Below are 26,672 nucleotides of genomic sequence, written 5' to 3' on the forward strand. Positions count from 1 at the left end.
TGCTTTTAAATTTATGCTTTTTAGAACACACATCTATATATTACAGAAAGTTAAGCTGTTTTTCTCACTGTTATGCTCAAATCCAGGATTATGATTTTGTCTATTGTGGCTAAGTTTAGATGCTTTCTTTGGTTTAATATATTGTCTAATCCACATAGGCAAATGCAGGGATTTTCGAAAGGGTATATTACAGCTGTATGCAGCACTGAAAAGACTGTACGGCTTACTAGGTTTGAATGATAGGACGGTCTAATACAGTGAACAGACATAAGTAGAAATAATTTTGCTGAAGATGAAATTGCTGGTGATTAGAACTGTTTACTTTCTGGAAAAGAAAAATTCCTCGGCTTTGGGTGAAAATGCCCTTCTATCAAAATCGGAAGGGGAAATTTGAAAATTGATTGGTTCTAGTGTGCTGTAAGTGGGTGGATGGTTTTGCAACAGGAAGTGATTTGCAGTGTTCAGTGAGCCTTTTGTTGAAAAGGGTCTTCTCATTTGTGTGAGTCATGCTTTTGCTGCGAGCAGCTTGGCAGCTCTAAGCAGGACGGTGATCTCTGTCTTAGCAAGGTACTACTACGCCAGGCCCTTACCTCTGCACTTAGGGTTGCATTTATTTCTGTGGGTATTCATATGCCTGAGTTTATCAGGTTACTTTTGGTGCTGTGAGAGATCTGCTATGGTAGAACAAACGCTTTCGAAGTTTGCGTCAGATCTGGATGTACATATGCAGAAAAGCAGATAGAAGGGCATGCTTCACCGTACAAAGTATAACCGTTTTAGGAATGATTCAGTGACATCATTTGATGAGCTTATACACAACTTATCAATGAACAGCAAGGGCTCAACTGTTACAACGACAACAACGACATCTGATGCACCTTCGTACCCAACCTCAACGGAGGTGCTCCGCAAGGACCAGGAAGATGGGCCCACCACACTCTGCACCTTCATCCAAAAGATGTCCCATTTGAAATTTGCTAACACAGGCAGCCTGTTGGGCATCAAAAATCTGTCCTCTGCAGTGAAAGACCTTGCAGCTTCTAAACTGCAAGGCAGTTCAAGCACTCCCAGCTCAGTTACAGCAGCAGTAGACACATGTAACCCTGTCTCTACCACTCCGTGTTCCCAGCAGGACGTGAACAAGATGAGCACAGACAAGAGGGCCAAGGTAGAAGACATTCACCTGGGTGGAGAGGACTGGAATCACAGTGGCAGTTTTGTCAATAAACCCTCACGAGGGTGGCTGCACTCTAATGAGAAGATCCTGGGTCCTGGTGTGACGTACGTTGTAAAGGTTGGTTGCTTTTTCTTAAAAATATGTAAAAACTAAAATGTTATCCATAAATATTAGAATGTAGCCCATTAATCTATCGCTTTAAGATGTATCCTTTAATCTGCCCCTTGTAAGAAATATGTATTAAATTATACATCATATTCAGTTGATCAAACCTCAATTAAAGAAATGTTAAATTTCTTTACAGACTTCCTAGTTTGATATATATGTTACACAGATTCTTGCTGGTTATAATTAATTTCCTTGAAGAAGATGGTTTTATATGTATCATTCTAATTAATATGTCCATGTAATCTTCTTTCAATGTAATGTGTAATGGTGAACGATGTAAGATATCTTTTGGAGCTGTTTATAATACCGGCAAGATTCTTACAAAATGCTGCAGCATTTAAGATTATTTTCTTAGCCTTGAATATTAATCTATGTTTATTTAGCTCAAAAGCCGTCTGTTGCTACAGACCTATACTTAGCTCAGTACGCTATGTTTCTAGCTGTAACCTGCATTTTGTTCAGTCTATTTTAATGTTATGCTCACATATTGAGCAATTTTACATTTTGCACATCATTACATGAATTAACCATGCAACAAATAGAAAGGAAATGAAATATTAACAACAAAATGATCTGAGAGAGGTCAAACTAAACCTAATTCAGTGCCATATACTGACTCTGGTGAAATGGGTGACTGCCAGTGTAAGTGGATGTAAAAGGAATTATTGCAGATGCAAAATATGTTCAATGTTGTTGGGATTCTGTAATATGTGATAGGTGTGACAAAGAAAATATTGCTTATAAGGAGTAGATTTTGATTTAATAGGAATTATACCGTTATAAGCTAAGTGTCATGAGTTAAATGTGCTTATATTAGAAACTTGCAGGAACCTGCTTGTATAAGGTGGTAGATTTTCAAGTATAGCAACATTTCTAAGGAACTTGAAAACTGATGTGTAGAAAGGACTTTGAAGCATTCATTTCAAGTGCTATAAATTGATGCCTATTTAAAAAGACTTGTGTACAATTGATAAGCAGTTTTTTTCTCCACCTGACTCAGAAGATGTTTGTGACAGTTTAAAAAAATGTGTATTCTTTAGGACTCTGTGCAAATATATGTTGTAGATCCTCAAGATTACACAATACAAATACAAACTAAATTGGAGGAAAAATGATTTTTACTAGAACTTTAAATATGTTATTGCTTACATGTCCGTATGCAGCCAAATTGTGTAAGATAAGCTGATCTTGAAAAAAGATTCTTATCCAGTATGGACAGGGGCACTACAAACATTCAATGTGCATATATTTTTCTCTTTTGTGGGCACATGAAAATCCTCCATCCCTCTCATTTGTAAACTAGGGGAAAGGCCCTTCCATTAACTGATGGAGATCTGTCTCATTGCTTTCAGGTTCTGTGTTCAAAATGGTGGTTCCAAAATTAGATAACGCTGAAAGACGCATTTGTACGCAATTAAATCTGTTGTTTGCAGTTCCAAGCAGAACATTCAGTTCTTTTAAAAAATACTATAAACCTGATTATAGGTTGGACAATGCCAGGACTTCCTCTGCACTTCGAACCGAAATTTCAATATGTGAAATATCTGAAACTCCAGTATCTCCGAAAGTACATTGAGTGTCACAATGTGGCTTTAACTACATTTTATTGGACTACATTAGAGCATTTAAGAATAAGAATGTACTATACATTGACACTTATGCTGTTGTGAATTAAACATTTTAAGCACTGTTTACAAATTGAAATGTTCTTGTTAGGACTACAACTTTATCCAGCAACAGCTGCATGCCACCCCCCCCCATCTCTACCCCTAGCCCCCAAATTCTTAAATTTGAACCATAGAAATATGAAGAGGCCAGTGACAGCAGTCTCATTCCTTTATCATTCAAAGCTATTGGCTGCTGTTCATGTGAAAGATGCAGTGAATGTACATACAATGTACGCACAGTGATGAAACATTGCTGCTATTCTTAATGGCTGTGTATCGAACAAATCTGTTTCTTGCTTGGAGCATTTTTTAATTAGTGTCTCATGTTCACTCTTCACTTCACGCACCAATGAAATAAACAACCTTTATTGACACACATAAGTAAACAACCTTTCCATCATTTTCTTGGAAGGTTTGATCTCATCGTATCAGGCTTTGTATTTTTAAATTACAGCAGATAAATTTGAAAAATCAGGAACCAAATGACCTTTTTTTTGGAAAGAAAGAAACAAGAATAAACTGAAAAATATGCTTTTCTCTGCTTTCAGAATCCTCTTTATGAATCATAGGTCACATTGCAATGGAGGAATTTTTCAGGTGGAGAAGCCTGATTTCATATTTGTCTTGACTGTGTACCAATCCCACAAGGCTTCTTGTGTGCCATTTTTCTTATGCCTCTGGCGCAGACAAGCCAGCACAATGGTATAACATCTTATGAATGAAGGAATGTGCAACAGCAGACAGACCCAGATCATTCAGATTTCTCTCCACATTCCCCCCTCACCCTCCCTAAAGACTGGCATGTTGCAGTGTATGCAGCACCAGTTATACTTCTAAATTCCTCACAGTGAAAAGGACACATTCATTTGCCTTTCATGATATTTTATCATAATTAGGAAAACAAAATCAGACAGACACTTGCTGTTAAAATTGTACCTTTTTGGAGAAACGATGTGAAGAAGGATGAAAGTGCAGTTCTGCTATTGGAGTGTATGTGTGTCTGGTTTAAATTTTATAAATTTTACAAGATTACTGCAAAAATAGTGAGATTTAAAATGATTGGACAAGTAACTAGGTTTTTATATGTTTTAAGTTGTTAATTTATTTGTATCCCAGAATTGTCAATCAGTTTGTCTCCTAAGCGATGACTTTGAATAAAACATGGGAAGCTTTATTAGAATGAGCAGAAGGTGTTCACGGCAGCTATTGTTACAGTGTGAATTGTATGGTTAAAGCTTCAGATACATAAATAATATTGTTTACAGTATTCAATGGTTATGGGAAAGAGTTTTAATCAAGATGGATAAAATTGACCTGTGTCTTCCATGTGTCAACATTGCATCTTTACCTGTGACAGATAAATATTGTAAGAAGTCTCACAACACCAGATTAAATTCCAGCAGGTTTATTTTTACCAAATAAACCTGTTGGACTTTAACCTGGTGTTGAGAGACTTATTACTGAATTTACCCCTATCCAACACCGGCATCTCCACATCACAGATAAATACTAACAGCTTTAACCCTTTGTCTGATTTAATGTTGTTATGGTTTTAATACTTTACATTAATTATCTCCCTCATTTTACAAATGATGTTGTCCTAAACAATGCTTTGTTAAAATAGTTCTTACAAATTAATGCCTCAACTCAGTAAAATGAGTCTGTATGTATTTTTTTCGTTCACAGAACTGTGATGATCAAATTTCATGATTATGGCACTTTAAATGTCTCTGGTAGACATTTATTAATCTCCCAATGCCATTGTCCTCTCTGATATTATGAGACATTTAAGTAAGTAGTTTTACTGCTTGAAGTGGGAAATTTCTAACCAGTTAATAAGATTTTTAGACAGTGTACCTTAAGGCACTGACAAGACTACCAGCAAAGAGTTAAATGATTCTTGAAACAAGATAATAAGCAAACAAGATAATAAGTAAACAAGAGTATAGTTTACACATCTGTGAATGCAGTAAGAGAATTAAACAAGTAATTATGATTTCAAAACATATATGCTGACAATTCAAATGTTTTTCAAGTATTTATGAATCATTGTTCACTTCAGCTGAAAGCAGCTTACTGCAAGGCATGATGGTAAAGGTGAATAGTTCAGAGTCAAAGACCTGGGAACCCCTGTTGTTAGTGAAATTCATACCAGGAAGTTTCATATGTAGAAAACAGATTGTAACATTTTGAATAGGCTTATTTATTGTCTAGTCTTAGGATAGGGATGTGCCAAGATGCGGGTTCATGTGTCTATCCAGTCCGGCAATAATCATGTGGGAAGGTCCGCTTTGACCATTGTTGTAGCATTTTGGGTAGCTAAACAACAGGGAAGTGACTTTAGCCAAGATGGAAGTTAGCGTCTGGATTTAATGGACGAATAAGATATCAATATGCTGGAAGGTAGAATGCAGTTGGCTGAGGTGCATATCAGGGATTATTGTTGATATATGTGTATTTTAAATGTAATTGATTTTAAACTGATATAAGGTGGAAATAAATAGATAAGGAAAATTATAATTGATCTTTTTGTTTATGTTAGATTCAGCGGAGAGGATCTGTTGCTCTATCTCAGAGCTACTTAATCCTTTTGGTGATCTCCATGCAACTGCTTGTTATTTTTCTTTTGAATAAATGTTCCATCTTTATACTAAGATGTCTGCTCTGTGAGTTTTATATTCTCTATAGTTAAGACAGCACCGGTCATCTCGACACTGCTATAGCTCTGTAGTCCTAATTGTCTTACCAATTTATTCTGAAGGACAATTCTAGATGGGTAAATCAATTACAATTTATTTAATTAACTAAATTACAAATGTACAAATAAAGAAAAATGCAGATCATTTGTAACTGATATTTTTCAAAGTAAAGAACCACCTGTAATGAAACAAACATTTCAATTTGATTTAAAGTTTGAAATAAAAAATCACCTCTCTCACATCACCGGTGTAGTACTTTATATATTTTCCCAACTAAGTTAAACATGTATCCAAGTCAGATTTGGGTTCACTGTCACTTTACTAATGTTGTCCTATTGTGGATGCACAATTCCAATTTATAATTGCTTTGTTTTGTCTGATCTGCTCAGATATGGCAATATGTTTCAATCTGACCACTATTAGTAACTGATTAATTCTGTAAGATTCTTGGAATAATGGTGCAACAGGCAGTTTTTTTTAAAAAAACTCTGCTTTTCTGTGTTGAACTCCTTGGATGTTCAATGCTTTGGGTCTTCACCTCCTTCTCTTGAATTGTATACATTATGGTGTCCCTGGTAATCTAATAAGTATATGTTTAAGCATGTTCATTACCAACCTTGCTGTAGTAAGATGAATATGTTCGAGCTCTATGCTGGTCTAATGTACACTGTCTACTAATTTCCCTGGTGGTCTGCTGGATATGTTTTACTCGGCTTGCATTTCTAATGGGATGTGCAATTTTGATTTCCCTGTTGGATCTAAAGGAAATGTGTGCTGAACGTCTTGCGGAAATTACATCTATGTCAGCTGGATAGGATAGGTGCAATTAATCTCTCTGGTAGTCTATGATTTGTGTGCTTGATCTTCTTCATTGACACCTGGGTACTTTTGGAACTATTAAGAACAGAGGAATTATTTGGCTGGACTAGTGTGCTTTCTACCATCTGTTAGTTGCATGATACATGATAACAGAGTGGTTGACTAGCAATTGATCCACATCAGTTGTCCACACACAACCAGACGTGGATTTGAATAGATCCCTAGTGATTGAAAGCTTAGGAACTCATAAGCCCAAAGCCACCTGTTTCTCCCAAGCATATGGCACTTACTACAGGTCCTACTTCAAATTACATACATACTGTAAGCAAAAATACTATTTTCTGAAAGAAATATTTCTTATTTGAATAAACCCATGAACCTTTGTCATTTTCTATTGTACGTTATGATCCTTTACCTCAGGCTTCAATTCGAAATTTCAGTGAGGGGTGTAATGGAGGTGGTGGTACAGGGGATGGGTTGAATTAGATGTTTCCCTGCAAAAACAAGACAAGTATCCTACCCTTCCTCTTAAAACTGTTTTTAATGCAGGTGATTCAAACTGATGAATTCTTTGGGCATGAAGTATACTTCAAAGCCACTTAATAGCAATTTGTCTAAGAAGGAAGGACATAAACTTCTCACTCACTTTGATAAATGAGGGTTAAGAAGGAACAGCCAGAGCAGAATTATTACTGGAAAGTCATGTCTGACTGACATGATTCAGTTCTTTGAAGCAATGGAGAGGGTTGATGAAGGTAATACAGTAGATGTATCACGAATATTCAAAAAACCTTTGATAAAGAGCAATATAATAGACTTATTCAGAAAATAATAAGAACATAAGAACATAAGAAATAGGAGCAGGAGTAGGCCAACTAGCCCTTCGAGCCTGCCCCGCCTTGTGTAAGTACAGCGCCCCGTACTTACGCAAGGATATTTTGGCCTTGGAGGGAGTGCAGAGGAGGTTTACTAGGCTGATGCCGGAGTTGAGGGGGTTGAGCTATGAGGAGAGGCTGAATAACACATGGAACTAAAGGGGCAGTGATTACTTTAGGTATGGAAGTTACTAAAGATAGAGGCAGAGATTGATGATAAAAGGCTATTTTCCTGATTGGTGTTACCCTGAGGTTGGTGTTAAGATCACTACTTTTTTCGATTATGTAATAATGGCTTGTACTCGTGTATACAGGTTATAATTTCAAATTTTGCAGAAGGTACAAAACACAAAATCATTGAATCACAGAATGATTAAGCATAGAAAGAGGCCATTTGGCTTTTCATTTTCTGAAGGAGTCTTTCACCTAATGTCACTTTGCTACCTTTTTCCCATTATCCCTTTAATTTTTTCCTTTTCAGATAATGATCCAATTCTCTTTTGAATGCCTCAAATGATCTTTCCTTCATCGCACGCTCTGTTAATACGTGCAGATCCTACACACTCGCTGCGTGGAAAAGCTTCTCCTCCTGTCGTCGTTACTTCTTGCCAATTACCCATATCTTAAATCTGTGTCTTCTAGTTCTCAATCCTTCCACCAATGGAACAGTTTTTCCCTTGTCTACCCTGTCCAGACCGCTCATGATTTTGACCATCACTATCAAATCTCTCGGTCTTCTCTCCTACAAGGAGAACTGCCTCAACTCCTCTAGCCTTACTACTTAGTTGAAGTTTCTCATCCCTAGAACCATTCTTGTTAATCGTTTCTGCACCCACTCTATCTTCTGTTGAGGTTCAGGTTAGAAACTCCAAGTGCACGTGAATCATAGGTTTTGCATCCTGAATTTGGCTAGGGTAAGCATGAGATGTTTCACTTCAGGTATGATTCAAGTCACCCACAAGAGAACTTTTTTCAAACAGAGTTTATTTAAGAATGTAGTTAACATATATAGTAAGAAAATTAACAAGGACTATTGTCAATTATAAACAAGAAATAAACAATCATGATAATATATAACCCTCAACAAAAATACCTACAATGTTTCAATCAAACCAATTCCATAGACAAATATTCTTTTCAGAGATTTAACACAGCACAGGCTAATCATGTGATATTGGAAATTGAGTCCTTTGGTTGGAGAATTGAAAACTCTCAGTCTTAATTCATTCAGAACAGTTTGAAGACAAAACAGTTTCCCAAAATACCAGAGAGACTCTAGTCCAGTCCCCAACAACAGCAGATTTTCACCCTTCAGAAAAGCAACAGAATTAAAAAAAAAGAGTGACTGCTCGTTCAGCTTTATGCTTCTAACCTCAAATTCCTGAAACTAAAAAAGAATCCTGACACCTGACCTGCCCATAGTATTTTTTCTTCCTCCCAACAATGACATCACCCAAAGCTGTGTGTGTTAACTAAAAAAACTCTTAAAGGTACACTAACATTACACTTCACATCTTTTCTTAAGTGTGGTGCTCGGAACTGGACGCAATACTCCAGATGAAGCTGAACTAGTGTCTGAACTGAACTTCCTTGCTTTTGTACTCTTTACCCTACTACTAAAACTCAGGATGTTGTCAGACTTATTAACTCTGCTTTCTCAATCTGTCTTTCCATCTTCAATGATTTATGCACAGATACAATTACAGATCCCTCTGCTCCTGCATTCCCTTTAGGATTGTACCTTTTAATTTTTATGGTTTTTCTGCATTCTTCCTGCCAAAATGAACCACTTCACATTCTTCTGCATTAAGTTTAATCCACCTTTGCCTATCCATCCCAACTTCTGTCCTTTTGATAGTTCTACACTATCATCCACCTGGTTCACAGCACTTACAAGCTTCATACCTTCTGCAAATTCAGAAGTTGTGCCCTATACATTAAAGTCTAGGACAGTAATATATATCAGGGATAGAAGGGGTCCTAAGCCCTGGGGAAATCCACTCATGAGCCTTCCTCCAGTCTAAAAACAATTGGTCACCTTTACTCTTTGTTTTATGTCACTTAACCAATTTTGCATCCATGTTGCTTCTGTTCTATTTATTTATTGAGCTTCAACTTTTCTCTCAAGTCTGTTGTGTAGCACTTTATCAAATGTCTTTTGGAAGTCCGGGTACACCACATTAATAGTATTACCCTCATCAACCCTCTCTGCAACGTCATCAAAAAACTCAAGTAAGTTAATTAAACACAGATTAACCTTAATAAATTTATGCTGACTTTCCTTAATTAACACACATTTGCCCAAATGACTACTAATTTTGCCCTGAATTATCATTTCCAAAAGTTTCCCATCACCAAGATTAAACTGACAGGCCTGTAGTTGCTGGGCTTGTTATTTATATCATTTTTAAAATCAGGGATGTAACCTTTGCAAGTTTCTAGTCCTGTTACTCCACAGTGGAGTCTAAGGAAGAATGAAAAATGGCCAACTACCTCCACAAATTCCAGTCTCAATTTCCTCAGCATCCTTGGATGCATCTCATTTGACCCTGGTGTCTTTCAATTTTAAGTGCAAACAGCCTGAACTACTTTCTGTTTCTTAGTAAAGACAGATGCAAAATATGTATTTATTACCTCAGCTATGTCCTTGGACTTGGTGCATACGTCCCCTGTTTGGTTCCTAATCAGCCCCACTCCTTCTCTTACCACACTTTTACTATCTGTATGCCTATAGAACACTTTGTGATTGTGTTACCTGCTTCTCTTATTTGCCTTTTCAACTCCGCTCTGAGTCTTCTGCATCATAGAATTGTAGAATTGCTACAGTGCAGTAGGCCATTCAGCCCATCGAGTCTGCCATGACTCTCCGACAGAACATCTCACCCAAGCTCACTGTCTGACCCCATCCCTGTAACCCCACACATTCATCCCGCTAATCCCCAAAACTACACATTTTAGGACATTAAGGGGCAATTTAGCATGGCTAATCCACCTAACCTGCACATCTTTGGACTGTGAAAGGAAACTGGAGCACCCGGAGGAAACCAATACAGGCATGGGGAGAATATGTAAACTGCACGTAGACATAGGGCTGAAATCAAACCCAGGTCCCTGACCGTGCCGTGATTATCAGTTGTATTATCCAGTTGACATCTGTCACGAGCACACTTTCTTCTTCTTCTTCTTAATCTCTTTCTCTTCCATCATTCAGAGAGTCTGGATTTGTTTGCCCTTCCTCTCCCCATTAGTAATAATACACCTGGACTATACTCAAACTATCTTTTGTTTGAAACCAGTTCATTCTTCTGTTGTAGTTTTTGCCTGCTAATCCTTGATTCCAATTTATGTGGAAAACGATAAGGACAGACTTCAAGAGGACATTGACAGGCTGGTGAAATCAGCAGGCAAGTCACAGAATAATGCAGAGAAGTGTGAGAAAATAGATTTTGTTAGGAAGATTGAGGAGATGCTGTATGAACCAAACGGTACAATATTAAACCAGGATGCAGGAACAGAGTGATTTGGAGTGAGAATACATTGTAGGAATAAATCATTGTAGGTGTAGGACACGTGAGAAAGTCTGTATAGAATTCTTGGCTTTATTAATAAAGGCACAGAGACGTTATCAAGGAGTTAAGCCAAACCTTTATAAAATAATGGTTAGGCCGTGGCTGAAGCATTGTGTTCAATTGGCACCACACTTTATATAGGCTGTCAAGGCCTTGGAGAGGGTACAGAAGAGATTTACTGGAATGGTACTGGGGTTGAGCGTTGAGGTTATGTGGAGAGACTGAGGTGGCTGGGGTTTTTCTTAGAGCAGAGGAAGTTAGGAGGAGATTTGATAAAGTAAGGAGAGATTGTTTCCAGTGGCAGGAGTATCAGTATGGAGGGCACTGATATAAGTTGATTGGTAAAAGAACCAGAGGCAAGATGAAGAAATATCTTTTAATAGAACAAGTTGTTGTGGTCTGGAAAGCACCACATGACATGACATTTAATTAAGTTCAATTGTAAAATTCAAAAGGGAATGGGATAAATATTTGAAACTGGAAAAACAAATTACAGGGCATTTTGGAAAGAATAGGTAAGTGGAACTGTTTGGACATCTCTACCAAAGAGCTGACACAGGTATAGTGGACTGAATGTCCTCCCTGTATTATAGAACATAGAACACTACAGCACAAACAGGCCCTTCAGCCCACAAGTTGCACCGATCATATCCATACCTACCAGGCCATAGAACTATCTATAACTCCCAATCCCATTAAATCAGATGTACTCACCCAGAAGTCTTTTAAAAGACCCCAGCGAGTTCGCCTCTACCACCACCGACGACAGCCGATTCCACTCACTCACCACCCTCTGAGTGAAAAACTTACCCCTGACATCTCCTCTGTACCTGCTCCCCAGCACCTTAAACCTGTGTCCTCTCATAGCGACCATTTCAGCCCTGGGAAATAGCCTCTGAGGATCTACCCTATCTATACCTCTCAACATTTTATAAACCTCTATCAGGTCACCTCCCGACCTTCGTCTCTCCAGAGAGAGGAGACCTAGCTCCCTCAACCTATCTTCATAAGGCATGCCTCCCAATCCAGGCAACATCCTTGTAAATCTCCTCTGCACCCTCTCAATAGCTTCCACATCCTTCCTGTAGTGAGGCGACCAGAACTACGCACAGTACTCCAAGTGGGGTCTGACAAGGGTCTTATAAAGTTGCAGCATTACCTCCCCACTCCTAAACTCAATCCCTTAATTAATGAAGGTTAGCACACCATATGCCTTCTTGACCACATCCTCCACCTGCGAGGCCGATTTAAGAGTCCTATGGACCCGGACCCCAAGGTGTTTCTGCTCCTCAACACAGCTAAGACTCCTACCCTTGATATTGTACTCCTTAATCCCATTGGACCTGCCAAAATGGACCACTACACATTTATCCATGTTGAAGTCCATTATATTGTTCTGTCGAGTAAAATATACAGCGGAGTACCCAGGAGTTGACATTAGGACCATTACCTTTCTTGTTATATCTGAATGATCTGAACCTCAGGTTAGGGAGTTAAATTTTGAAATTGGTTGATGATACTAAACTTGGTGATATGATAAATGGTGAGTGGGATAGTGCCAATTGCAAGGCCAGGATTTTTATCATGAAGTTGAGAATTTAGAGTCTGGAGTTTTCTAAGTGTCATGATCCAGCTTTCATCCTGGCTGTGAAAATTGGTGGAATTTCTATCTCCTGGAAGGCAGGAAAGCCTAAAGTCAAGCCTAAGGCAGAGATGGAGGTGGGCTGATGTTTGGGTAGCCAGGTTAAAAGGTCTGCCTCTGTTCTTAGAGACCAGTGTAAATCCTCTCTCACTCTTACTGCCTTGAGTTCCCCTATTATCCTTCCCCTGTCTCAACCCCCTCTTAACCCTCACTTTACTTTGCTCCTTGACCTCCCTTCATCACCTTGTCCTTTCTCAACCTCCTCCATATACCTTATCCCCTAACCCATTTACCCAGTGTCTACTTTACAAGGATAACTCACAATTCCTGTAATAACACTTGGAAGTCATTGAAAACTTCATAAATCAGGTAGAATAAACAAATATCGCTTGAAGTAGCATTTAAAAAAAACACGATTATCCTTTTCAGAAGCACATAGGTCTGTCAAAAGAAAGAAATACTCATTTTCTAGGACAGCTGTGTAAACAAACTCTACATTAGAGCATCCATTGGTATCTTTGAAGGTAGTCAAATCTGCCAGAGCTTTCAAACAACCAAACAGATGGCTGAGCTGTTCTGCAAATAAAGAATTACAGCAACGGGGTGTGTTTGAACAATTAACTCTGGATTTCACAATGAGCTAAATTTTCAATATTGTGTAGTACAGACCAGCACTTTATCCAGTGGATAATCAATTCTAGCCACTATTTTCCCATTGTCAGATGTAACAACTTCTAAATTGCAATGTCTGAGAGACAGAAATGGAGGCAGGATCACTGCCTTTACCACTCTGTGGCCATTTTTTTCTAATTGTACTCTCTCTGCAATCTTGAAGCAGGATTGCAAATTCTGACCTTAAGAGGACAGAGACAGACTAGTGAAATATGTACAGACTCATGGCAGATGCAATTTTGCGGCACAGAATCGGAGCAGGCAAGGGGCAGACTATGGGAATGCCTGTTTATCTCGGGTGGGAATTTCAAGTCTCACTCGAGCAAAGCTGTAAAATCCCACTGGCGGTTTGTGTACTAACATACAACAGGTTTTATCACCAGTGATATTCTCTGCATTTCAGCACACAAAACTGAAAGTAAAGCAACAGACTGTAGCAAAACCTTAATGACATCATCATCAAATCATGTGATCGCCTTAGTCGCTCCATACATACTTGTTAGGGTGAAAATCTCATTTAGGAAACCCATTAAAAAGATTTTAAATCCCCCTAACTTTTACTTGTTAAACTTATACAAACAAACTTTTATACTTAAATTCATGGGCATTTCATCTATGTTGCTGATGTGATGTAATGGGAACTGATGGTTTTGACGCTGTCTGATGATGAGTCATTGGAAATGGTAATTCTGGCATTGAAACTTTTTTGTAGTCTCTCAGCAGTCTTGGTCTCCAGTTCCAAAACTAGATTGTTTTGTTCCATAAAGGCAATGCCAGTTAGCTGCTGGTCTGAAATCTTTGCTGGACTTGGAGTTTGATTTGGCCAACTTATACATGTATATACCTATTGCATTTCTGGTGATAATGTAACCGTTCTGACAATTCTGAAGACTCATTCGATACATGTTTCTCAGGCCAGTGGCTATCCCTGTTCTGATGGTGTCTTTGGTCCAAGGCATCTACTTGGGTGGATTCCTCTTCCACCCATTCTGGTATCATATTACCTAACTGCAAATTCTCTCACCACAACACAGGCGCCGGACTATGGCAACTAGGGAAATTTCACAGTAACTTCATTGCAGTGTTAATGTAAGCCTTACATGTGACTAATAAATAAACTTTAAACCCTTAATTGATGAGTGAGCAAATATTACAATGCAGACTGAAGACTTTGGCTAGGATTTTGTGCCCACTTTTGCTGCAGGCAGGGATAGCAATATGGGCACAAAATACCACCATAGTCAAAAAATGAGAATCTCCGTGGCAAGATTTCGTTTTCAGGATTTCCTGTCTCTTCTTCCCGCCCCCCCCCCCCCCCCCCCCCCAACCAGTGACATAATGAGATTCCTGCCCAGAAAGAACAGGAACCTCATTTAAATAAATTGCAATAGCATTAAAATTCTTCCCCACTGTATTGTTCCCCCCTCCCCCCACATTGGGTGTCGTCCTCCCTGTAGTTTGATATAATATACCTGAGATGAGAAGGAACTAGTTTTTGCAGAGGGTGGTGAATCTGTGGAACTCGCTGCCCCATAGCGAGGTGAAGTCTGAATCATTGAATGGCTTCAAGAAGGAGATAGACATATTCCTACTGAGAAAAAGGAAAGATGTTTATGAGGAACTGGTAGGGAGGTGGATTTGAGACCAGGGAAAGACCAGCTGTGGTCTGGTTGAATAGCAGAGCAGGCTCGAAGGGCTGACTTTGCCTATTTCTGCTCCTAATTCTTATGTTCCTATAAAATAGCTATAAAATAGCTATTATTGTCAGTAATGTCAGATGATGCCAGATCACATGTAACTGGAGCCTGAGGGAAGAATGTTCTAATGGAGTCCTGTATCAGTAAACAGTATGAATACTCAATAAGTGTTCACTAGCATGGTTTCCAGCTTTCTTCGATCAAAGACACCCAGAGTTCGATTCTGACATTAGCACACTGCCAATGCACCAAGTTGTAAGTGCATGCCCATCAATGATCTCCCGTACGTCCCATCAAAGTCCTCATCTGTGGAATTTGTGACCTTGCCTTCCAAAGAATTGTTACATGAACAGTTCTTTCCCCCTGGCCTGGCTGCAGCCCACTCATACCCAGTGACTGATGATGTGTAGATCCCAGCTCCATACTAATCTCTCAGTGCCAGTATTTGAACCAGTGGCTGCAAGTATCAGATCAAAAGATGGTGTTTCTTCATCAGGGGTCTGATCCTGCGCTTGCCGTTCATGAGGCTGGCCAGATGGCAAGTCTTGGATATCTAAATGCATAAAAGCAGAGGATGAGGGCAAAGGTGAGAGAAATCCTACTGGGGTGGAAAGTAAGAGGTCCTTGGCACACCACCTTCAGTTTGAATTTCAGGTCAGATAGCAGGATGAGAACCAAGTGGTCATTTAGAAGATGCATAAGGCTGGAATATGTCGCTATCCTGAATATTCTCTGACACCAGATGCAATGTCTTGTTTTACAGTTGACACCATGTTATGGGAAATTTTGTCCTCTGGAGGGTTCATGTGACGTTGGCATGTCTGTGCCCCTTCAACTCTGCCTTGCTCTTTCTTGTTATAGGCCAGCTGCAAGGAGAGGGAGGAATGACAGTAATTGTGATGCAGTCTGTTTGGGTAATGAACCTACTATGCATGAATAGCTGGATGCACGTGTGAAGTGGATGTGCATCTGGCAGTATTGGAAGCCATGTGAGGGTGAGGGGGACTATTTCAGTGTTAGTATCTGAGTCTTGATTGCTCGAGATTGCTGATGAATGATTGATGACATCATTGTGTATTCAGCAACATGAGAGGGTGATGGTATAGTGGAAAGAAGATGTCCTTTGAACGTATACTCACTGACCACGACCACCCATGTGTGGTCACTGACTGAGCCTCTTCTAGCACTGCTGCCAGGACCTGGGGACCAGACCCTAGGAATTCCCATTCTCTTTTAAGTTTGTGCCTTGAGGACCTCCACGCCAATTGTGAAAAAAATGCTTTTCAGTTCCATTCTACCTCTTGTACTAATGGATCCAGTATCACATTCAAAAACCTGGAAGCACTCTCTCTTTCCCATTGTTCCATTTGCTATGTTTCCCATTATAGTCACATTACTAGAGTCATTCATTTCTGTATCATGAAATCAGCTCCCCTTTCAGAGGGGAAGGCTGCCTTTAAGCTGAAAAAATATGTCGTAGCCACACCCATTGCTTGATCCCTGTTGAGTAATGCCAGCCAGCACAGTACGCTGAAATCACTGACATAAGAATTTGATTTGAATGATTTTTTATTGCCACCTGAATTAACATTTGGTGAAAAGTATTGTTTCTTGCGCGCTGACAAAATATGCAGTTCATAGAGAAGGAAACGAAAGAGTGCAGAATGTAGTGTTATAATCATAGCTAAATTGTAGAGAAAGATCAACTTAATGTAAGGTAAGTCCATTCAAAAGTCTGACAGCAGCAGGGAAGAAGCTGTTCTTGAGTCAGTTGATATGTAACCTCAGACTTTTGTACATTTTTCCTAAAGAAAAAAACGGTGGAAGAGAGAATGTCCAGGGTTCGTGGGGTCCTTAATTATGCTGGCTGCTTTGCCGAGGCAGCGGAAGTGTAGACATAGTCAATGGATGGGAGACTGGTTTGCATGATGGATTGGGCTATAGTCATGACCTTTTGTAGTTCCTTGCTGTCTTGGGTAGAGCAGGAACCATACTGAGCTGTGGTGCAACCAGAAAGAATGCTTTTTATGGTTCATCTGTAAAAGTTGGTGAGAGTTGTAGCTAACATGCCAAATTTTCTTAGTCTTCTGAGAAAGTAGAGACATTGGTGGGTTTAACTATAGTGTTGGCATGGTGGGGACCAGGATAAGTTGTTGGTGATCTGGAAACCTAAAAACTTGATGTGCTTGACTCTTTCTACTTTGTCCCCGTTGATGTAGACAGGCACATGTTCTCCTTTATGCTTCCTGATAACAATCTCCTTTGTTTTGTTAATATTGAGGGAGAGGTTATTGATGCCACACCTGTTCACCAGATTCTCTATCTCATTCCTGTACTTTGTCTCATCATTGTTTGAGATCCAACCCACTATGGTGGTGTTGTCAGCAAACTAGAAAATTGAATTGGAGGGGAATTTGGCCACATAGTCATAGGTGTATGATCATAGTAGGAGGCTGAGGACACAGTCTTGTGGGGCACTAGTGTTGAGGAGGGTCGTGGAGGAGGTGTTGTTGCTTATTCTTACTGGTTGTGGTCTGTGAGTTAGGAAGTTCAGGATCCACCAGAGGGAAGTGCCAAGGCCCAGGCTGCAGAGTTTGGAGATGAGTTTTGTGGGAATAATAGTGTTGAAGGCTGAGCTGTAGTCAATAAATAGGAGTCTGACATTGGTGTCCTTGTTATTTAGGTGTTCCAGGGTTGAGTGCAGGGCCAGGTGAATGGCGTCTGCTGTGGATCTGTTGTGGCAGTAGGCAAACTATAGTGGATCCAGGTAGTCTGGGAGGCTGGAATTGATTTGTGCCACGACTAACCTCTCGAAGCACTTCATAATGATGGATATCAGAGCCACTCACCGATAGTCCTTAAGGCATACTGCTTGATTTTTCTTAGGTACTGGGATGATGATTGTCTTCTTGAAGCAGTTAGGGACCTCAGATCGTTAGGATTGTTGAAGGGAGCACAAGTATGCATGGCTGCTTTGGAAGAGGGTGATAGGTAATGAATTGCAAACTAGGCCCCAGTGGAAACGTTGCTTTTTACCTCCATTCCACCTACTATATTACAAGAGGGAGTAAATGACATTTTTCCCTCTTTACTTCTTCCTCTTCAAGATTTACATTAACAGCTTGGATTTCTGAGGTCTAACACTGTTGAAAGACCTGCAACTACTTATTTCTCTTTCCCCAGGCATTTTTGCTGTCGCTACACCCTGTAAATAGATGGATCTGATTGGAACTTCCCAAAGACATTATTAATTTTCCAAAATAGCAATATTTCTTGGGCAAGACATTAAGAGCTCAATTCAGTTGTACTATTCCTCTAGAACCAGGGCAAAAGATGGGGGCACAGACAATCTACCCCATCAATTCTTTGATTTGCAATTTCTTTTATGCAACATTTTAGTTCATTGGCCATCACATTTGTATTAAATTCCTGTCTTAGTTTAATACAGTCATTATTGCATTTATTTGGAACACATCAGTTCTGTCCCACAGAAAGATATACCGCATCAGTAACTTTCAAAGATTTTCACTCACTCACTATTTCCAAAACTCAGTACCAACATGGACTTGATCTGAAATTTGGGGAAGATACCCCATGGCGTATTTTGCAGCAGCAGGCGTGGTCTGCCATGGGCTGGTGACAGGATCTTTTGGCCCCGCCATTGTCAACTGGGTTTCCTGTTGTTCGCACCCTTCGCCATCAGGGGCCTCACAGCTGGGGGCGGGGTCGCTGTCAATGAAACTGGAAGATTCTGTCAGCCAGAATAGCTGGGAAATCCCACTGAAAATCTGTTGTCCATTGGACAACATGAAGGAACTAACTGCAAGGTAATAATAAGGCAACTATGGAAGATTCATGGATTTTTAGTGATACAATACTATTGACTAAGTTAGTAAATGTATCATGTAATAGATATATTCCATTATCAGGAAGTCTACAATAACTCTCTATGTGTGCAGGGTAGCAGGATGGGGTTCAGTTATGTGGATAGGGATGGTTGAATCATCCCCAGCTTTAATAAAAACTAAGTGCTGCAAATCCTCAGCAGGTCTGGAGAGAAAGTTTAGAGTAAACTGCAACTCCTTGAGTCAAATTTGACTTGAAACTTTCTTTGTTTCTCTCCCCACAGGTGCTGTCAGATCTGCTGAGGATTTCCAGCCTCCACAATATTTTGCTTTTATTTTGTTCTGCCACTTATTTTGATTACTTTTTGGGATCAGTCAATGCTCATTTGGTACTTTGTTCCAGGACATGGTCTGTGGAAGGAATGGGCTCAATGGATCAAATTATTTTTTCTTATTGCCCATGTTTTCTCATATTCTCTTTTTATCAGCGCTGCTTAAATTTTGATCATACGTGTCCTTTAGGTACTAACCTCTAGAAACTAACCAGAATTTTTTAGAACAGAAATCATTTACTTTGTGTAGTATAGAGTCATAGAGGTTTACAGCATGGAAACAGGCCCTTTGGCCCAACTTGTCCATGCCGCCCCTTTTTATAACCCCGAAGCTAATCCCAATTGTCAGCATTTGGCCCATATCCCTCTACATCCATCTTACCCATGCAACTATCTAAATGCTTTCTAAAAGACAAAATATTATCTGCCTCTACTACTATCTCTGGTAGCTTGTTTCAGACACTCACCACCCTTTGGTATAGAAAAAAGTGCCCTTCTGGATCCATTTATATCTTTCCCCTGTCACCTAAACCTATGCCCTCTAGTTTTAGTCTCCCCTACCTTTGGGAAAAGACATTGACTATCTAGCTGATTTATGCTCCTCATTATTTTATAGACCTCTATAAGATCACCCGTAAGCCTCCTGCGCTCCGGGGGAAAAAGTCTCAGTCTGTCCGCCTCTTCTCATAACTCAAAACATCAAGTATCTGTAGCATCCTAGTAAATCTTTTCTGCACTCTTTCTAGTTTAATAATATCCTTTCAAGAATAGGGTGACCAGAACCATGTGTGTCCTTACCCATGTCTTGTACAACTTCAACAAGATGTCCTAACTCCTGTATTCAGTATTCTGACCAATGAAACCAAGCATGCCAAATGTTCTCTTCACCACTCTGTCCACCTGTGACTTCACTTTCAAGGAGCTATGAACCTGTACCTCTAGATCTCTTTATTCTTTAACTCTCCTCAATGCCCTACCATTAACTGAGTAAGTCCTGTCTTGGTTTGATCTATCAAAATGCATCGCCTCGCATTTATCTAAATTAAACTCCATCTACCTTTGATCAAGATCCCATTGCAATCCTAGATAACCACCTTCATTGTCCACTATGCCACCAATCTTGATGTCACCTGTGAACTTATTAACCATGCCTCCTATATTCTCATCCACGTCATTAATATAAATTATAAATAAGTGGACCCAGCACCAATCCCTAAGGCACATTGCTGGTCATAGGCCTCCAGTTTGAAAAACAATCCTCTACATCACCCTCTGTCTTCTGTAATCAAGCCAATTTTGTATCCATTTGGCTAACTCACCCTGGATCCCATGAGATTTAACCTTATGCAACAACCTACCATGTGGTACCTTGTCAAAGGCCTTGCTAAAGTCCATATAGACAACATCAACTGCACTGCCCTCATCTACCTTCTTGGTTTCCCCTTCAAAAATCTCAATCAAATTTGTGAGACATGATTTTCCACTCACAAAACCACGCTGTCTCTAATCAGTCTTTGTGTCTCTAAATGCCTGTAGATCCTATCTCTCAAAATACCTTCCAACAACTTGCCCACTACAGATGTGAGGCTGACCAGCTTGTAGTACCCAAGCTTTTCCCTGCAGCCCTTCTTAAACAAAGGCACATCATTTGCCACTCTCCAATCTTCAGGCACCTCACCTATGACTATTGATGATACAAATATCTCTGCTAGGGGACCTGCAATTTCCTCCCCAGCCTCCCACGATGTCCTGGGATACACTTCATCAGGTCCCGGGGATTTAATATAAAATGAAATATGAAATAAACTGGTCTAGAAAACACTGCGAAAAACTGTGATGACACACACAAAGCACAACAACATTTATGGTTGTAATAATACAGGGAGCCCGACTGGAAAGGAACGGTATTTATTGTTAAACTCAAAATGAAGCCACTTCTCCATGGTGTACATACACAAGTCCCATTTGGGACAACAGCTTTGCAGACCTTTCCCAGTGCGTGCTTTAAAGTGACGAGTTCTACTTGGGCAGGCCATTGCTTGTTACTATGGTGATCAATTTGAGATCCCCCATTGGACTCATGAGGATTATCACAGTGGTGAAGTTAAAAGCAACACAATCCTAAATGCAATTTTCCAGAAACAAGACAACTTATTTATAAAGCAACTATTTTATTAGTGGCTGCTTTAAAATAAACTATGAAGCATGCTGCCAAAAAATGTAAAAATGCTGATAGTGTATTACACAGCTGGCAATTAAACACAATAGGTCAACAATATCAGCAGTCCATTACATCAAACTACTCTTACTCAGTTCTTTTTTGACCTAAGATTCTTACATGAATGTTGAGGACACTGCATTATATTGTAGCTAATCTATACCTCAGCTTTGTTTGATTCATAGATAATTTGATGCTTAAGAGATAGTATGTTTCTGCCGTATTTAAAACAAACATTTCAATTGAGTTGGTTTCAGAAGTAAACTGCAACATTAGTGCCTTCATGCTGGCAAAGTTTTATTTACAATGGTTGTTGCTTCTAATACTCTCGTGGTGTTTGACTAAGTGGACTAGGATGAAAAAGAGCTACTAGAGATATAGCATGGTGTACTGATTTGGCCTGTCCCTAAACTGCTAAGGGAGTAGACACAAATATTTTACAATATCTAAGTGTTGTGATCAGGTGAGGTGGGGTCGAATGGCTCCCCTCTTCTTCTCATTGTCAGTTGATCGCAACAGAGTTTTTTTGTAAAGGCTGTACTTGCTAATTCAGTGAGTTTTTAACTGTTTACGTCCTGGCATCTTAAAGAACCAATTATAGGTTCATATGATGTAGGAGCAGAATTTGGCCCAATGAGTCTGCTCCACCATTTGATCATGGCTGATATGCTCCTCATCTCCATTTTCCTGCCTTCCCTCCATAACCTTTCAACCCATTACCAACTAAGAATCTGTCTAACTCCTCAAATTTACTCACTGTCCCAGCATCCTCTGCACTTTGGGGTAGCGAATTCCACAGATTCACAACCCTTTGGGAAAAGTAGTTTCTCCTCAACTCTGTTTTAAATTTGCTACCCCTTATCCTAAGACTCGGCCTCTTGTCCTAAAATGCCCCACAAAGGGAAACATCGGCTTCACGTCTATCTTATCCATACCTTTTATCATCTTGTATACCTCAATTTGATCTCCCCTCATTCTTCTAAATTCCCAGACAGTAGCGGCCTAAACTGTTCAATCTCTCTTCATATGACAAACCCCCTCATGTCTGGAATCAATCTGGTGAACCTCCTCTGAACTGCCTCCAATACCATTACACCTTTCTTCAAATAAGGGGACCAAAACTGTGCATAACACTCCAGGTGCGGCCTCACCAATACCTTGTATAGTTGCAACAATTGGACAGGTTTTCTTGAGTTTAACAAAAAAAGGTAACTTTATTCTACTTGAACTGAACTGATCTAAGTAAAATACATTCTTTCACACACACACATTACAGGATTAGTGACACTCCCTTTACTATTTAATGTGCTCTCTCAACTTCTGTGCTGTCCTTAACCTTTAGAAGGCAGACAGAAAAATAGGTTGGTAATAATATCCAAGAAAAATAGGGTGGTAATAATAGGGGATTTTAACTTTTGCAACATTGACAGGGACAATCATGGTATTAGAGGCTTGGGTGGAGAAACGTTTGTTGAGTGTATTCAGGAGGAATTTCTCATTCAGTATGTGGATGGCCTGACTTGAGAGGGAACAAAACGTGATCTCCTCTTGGAAAATGAAGAAGGGCAGGTGACAGCAGTTAATAAGGGATCACTTTGGAATGAGTGACCATAATCCCATTAGTTTTAAGATATATGGAGAATGATAGGTCTGACCCAAAAGTTAAAATTCTAAATTGGGGCAAGGCCAATTTGGATGGTATCAGGGAGAAACTTTCAAAAGTTAATTGGGGAGTCTGTGGGAAGGCAAAGGGACAGTTGGTAAGTGGGAGGCTTTCAAAAGTGTGTAAACCAGGGTTCAGGGTAGGCACATTCCTCTTAGAATGAAAGGCAAGGCTGGCAGAAGTAGAGAACACTGGATGACTCGGAATATTGAGGCCCTGGTCAAGAAGGAGGCACATTGACATGCTAGGCAGTTGGAATTAAGTGGATCTCTTGAAGAATATAGAGGATGTAGGAGTAGGGTTAAGAGGGAAATCAGGACGTCAAAAAGGGGATATGAGATTGCTTTGGCAGATAAAGCAAAGGAGAATCCAAAGATCTTCTACAAATACATAAAGGGCAATAGAGTAACTAGGGAGAGAGTAGGACCTCTTAAGGATCAACAAGATCATGTATGTGCAGATCCACAAGAGATGAGTGAGATCCTAAATGAATATTTCTCATCAGTATTTACTGTTGTTTTTCGAACTGGAGGCCTGTGACCAGCAGCGTTCCTCAGGTGCTGGGTGCATTGTTATTTGTCATTTATATTAATGATTTGGATGAGAATTTAGTAGGCATGATTAGTAAATTTGCAGATGGCACCAAGATTGGTAGCATAGTGGACAGTGAAGGTGGTTATCTAGGATTGCAATGGGATCTTGATCAATTGGGCCAGTGGGCTGAGGAATGGCAAATGGAGTTTAATTTAGATAAATGCGTGGTGATGCATTTTGGTATATTGAACCAAGGCAGGATTTACTCAGTTAATGGTGAAGCGTTGGGGAGAGTTAGAGAACAAAGAGATCTAGGGGTATGGGGTCATAGCTCCTTGAAAGTAGAGTCACAGGTGGACAGAGTGATGAAGGAGGTATTTGGCATGCTTGGTTTCATCAGTCAGAACACTGAATACAGGAATTGTACAATACATTGGTAAAGCCACATTTGGAATACTGTGTACAGTTCTGGTCACCTATTCTCGAAAGGATGTTATTAAACTAGAAAGAGTGCAAAAAAGATTTACTAGGATGCTATCAAGACTTGATGGTTTGAGTTATAAGGAGAGGCTGGATAGACTGGGATTTTTTTTTCCTGGAGAGTAGGAGGCTTAGGGATGATCTTATAGAGGTCTATAAAATAATGTGGGGCATAGATCAGCTAGATAGTCAACATCTTTTCCCAGAGGTAGAGGAGTGTCAAACTAGAGGGCATAGGTTTAAGATGAGAGGGGAGAGATAAAAAAGGGTCCAGAGAGGCAATTTTTTCAGACAGAGTGGTGAGTGTCTGGAACAAGCTGCCAGCAGTAGTAGTAGAGGCAGATACAATTTTCTTTTAAAAAGCACTTATACAATTACATGGGTAAGATGGGTATAGAGGGATATGGTCCAAATTCAGGCAATTGAGGCTAGCTTAGGGGTTATAAAAAGGGGCAGCAGGGACAAGTTGGGCTGAAAGGCTTGCTGTAATGGCTCTATGACTCTGACATGCACACCGTTGACACAGTGGTTAGCACTGCTGACTCACAATGCCAGGGACCTGGGTTTGATTCCCAGCTTGGGTAGCTGTGTGCAGTCTACACATTCTTCCCATGTCTGCGTGGGTTTCCTCCAGGTGCTCTGGTTTCCTCCCACAGTCTGAAAGGCATTAGGTGCACTGGCCATGCTAAATTCTCCCTCAGTGTAACCGAACAGGCGCCAGAGTGTGGCAACTAGGAGATTTTCACAATAATTTCATTGCACTACTTGTGACATTAATAAATAAACCAATAGATTATATAATGGGGTAGGATAGATTTGTCAACATAAAAGTCCAGTGGAATAGAAGGGGTTTGCAGTTGACACTTTGCGGATTCAGCAGGTTTCAGGTTGAATTTGGTGGTATTGTGACTTTTCTTCCTGTGCTTTCTATTTAAAGATATTAATGGCTGAGTTGCCTATTCTCCAAGAAGCTTCTGTTTACAACAGGGGCGTTCCTGGATGGTTGCAATGAGCAAATGAGGTTTGAAGCTTGCAAGGTAAGTTGAAGAGTGAGTGAGGAAGGAGTACTCTCACCGATGTCTTTTCACATCAACATTTCAGTGGCTTGCCTTCATACTGCAGAGAAAGCGGATGTTTAAAAACATCAAGTATGGGTCTGTCGCATGTCCGTCACCCACTGATTCAAACACTGCTGGGTCTAATGTATTCTCCCTTATAGCTTCATCAATTAGGTGTAGGAATCTTCTCTCTTACCAGTATGGTATGGTTCAATCACAAATACACACGCAAGACCGTTCACACTCATACACATGCACACACACATAATACTGTTCATTCACTCTCAGACATTGTATAGTTCATGCTCACACATACCCTTCACATTCGCATGCAATACCATTCACTCTCTCTCTCTCAGACAAAAGACCGTTCACTCTTGCACACGCACGGTGCCATTCATGCTCTCACTCTCGCACACAATATCATTCACACTGTCCCACACAATGTTGTTCACTCTCCTTTTCTCTCTCTCTCTCTCACACACCACACACACACACACACACACACACACACGTTACTGTTCGCTCTCTCTCAGACACACACACACAGGCACATACACATACATACTCTCACTCACACACACACACACACACACACCCCTATACCATTCACTCAGAAACGCACGCATGTGCACGCACACACATTTACAATACATTTCACCCTCATTCTCATGCACTATACCACTCTTTCGCGCACACACACACAATACCATTCATTCACACACATTCACTCACACTCTCTCTCTCACTCACACACACACACTCTCACACATCACTGTTCATTCACGCACACACGCACGATACCATGTACTCTCTCACCCACACGCACGATAACGTGCACCCTCTCACCCACACGCACGATAACGTGCACCCTCTCACCCACACGCACGATAACGTGCACCCTCTCACCCACACGCACGATAACGTGCACCCTCTCACCCACACGCACGATAACGTGCACCCTCTCACACACGCGCACACACAGTACCATTCATTCTCTCTCACGCAGACACAATACCATTCACTTTCTCTCACACAATAGTATTCACTCTCATGCACACACGCAATACCTCCCTCCCTCCCTTACTCACTCACTCACAATACTGTTTATTCACGCATACTCATACACGCACAATAACGTGCGCTCTGTCACACACGCACACACACAATACCGTTCATTCTCACTCATACAGACACAATATCATTCACTTTCTCTCACGCAATGCCGTTCGCTCGCTCTCACGCAATGCCGTTCGCTCGCTCTCACGCAATGCCGTTCGCTCGCTCTCACGCAATGCCGTTCGCTCGCTCTCACGCAATGCCGTTCGCTCGCTCTCACGCAATGCCGTTCGCTCGCTCTCACGCAATGCCGTTCGCTCGCTCTCACGCAATGCCGTTCGCTCGCTCTCACGCAATACCGTTTGTTCTCTCTCTCGCAATACCATTTGCGCTCTCTCTCTCTCTCTCTCGCAATACCGTTTGCTCTCACACACATATGCACACACAAACAATGCTGGACACACACACAGTACCATTTGCACTCTCTCAGACACACAA

General features: G+C 40.4%; 1 protein-coding gene across 1 annotated transcript in view; it reads left to right on the top strand.

Annotated features, from left to right (window-relative positions):
* Window positions 1-489: 489 nt before the first annotated feature.
* The window catches only part of shc3 (SHC (Src homology 2 domain containing) transforming protein 3), a 235,110-nt gene continuing 208,927 nt past the window's right edge, over window positions 490-26,672 (top strand). Inside the window, exon 1 of the mRNA XM_080188764.1 lies at window positions 490-1,294. Within this exon, the coding sequence (XP_080044890.1) occupies window positions 749-1,294 (546 nt within the window). The 5' untranslated portion in view covers window positions 490-748. The remainder of the gene's footprint in view (window positions 1,295-26,672) is intronic.

The sequence above is a fragment of the Carcharhinus amblyrhynchos genome, chromosome 5 (assembly GCF_965287045.1).
Source record: "Carcharhinus amblyrhynchos chromosome 5, sCarAmb.v2.hapA, whole genome shotgun sequence".
Lineage (NCBI taxonomy): Eukaryota > Metazoa > Chordata > Chondrichthyes > Carcharhiniformes > Carcharhinidae > Carcharhinus > Carcharhinus amblyrhynchos.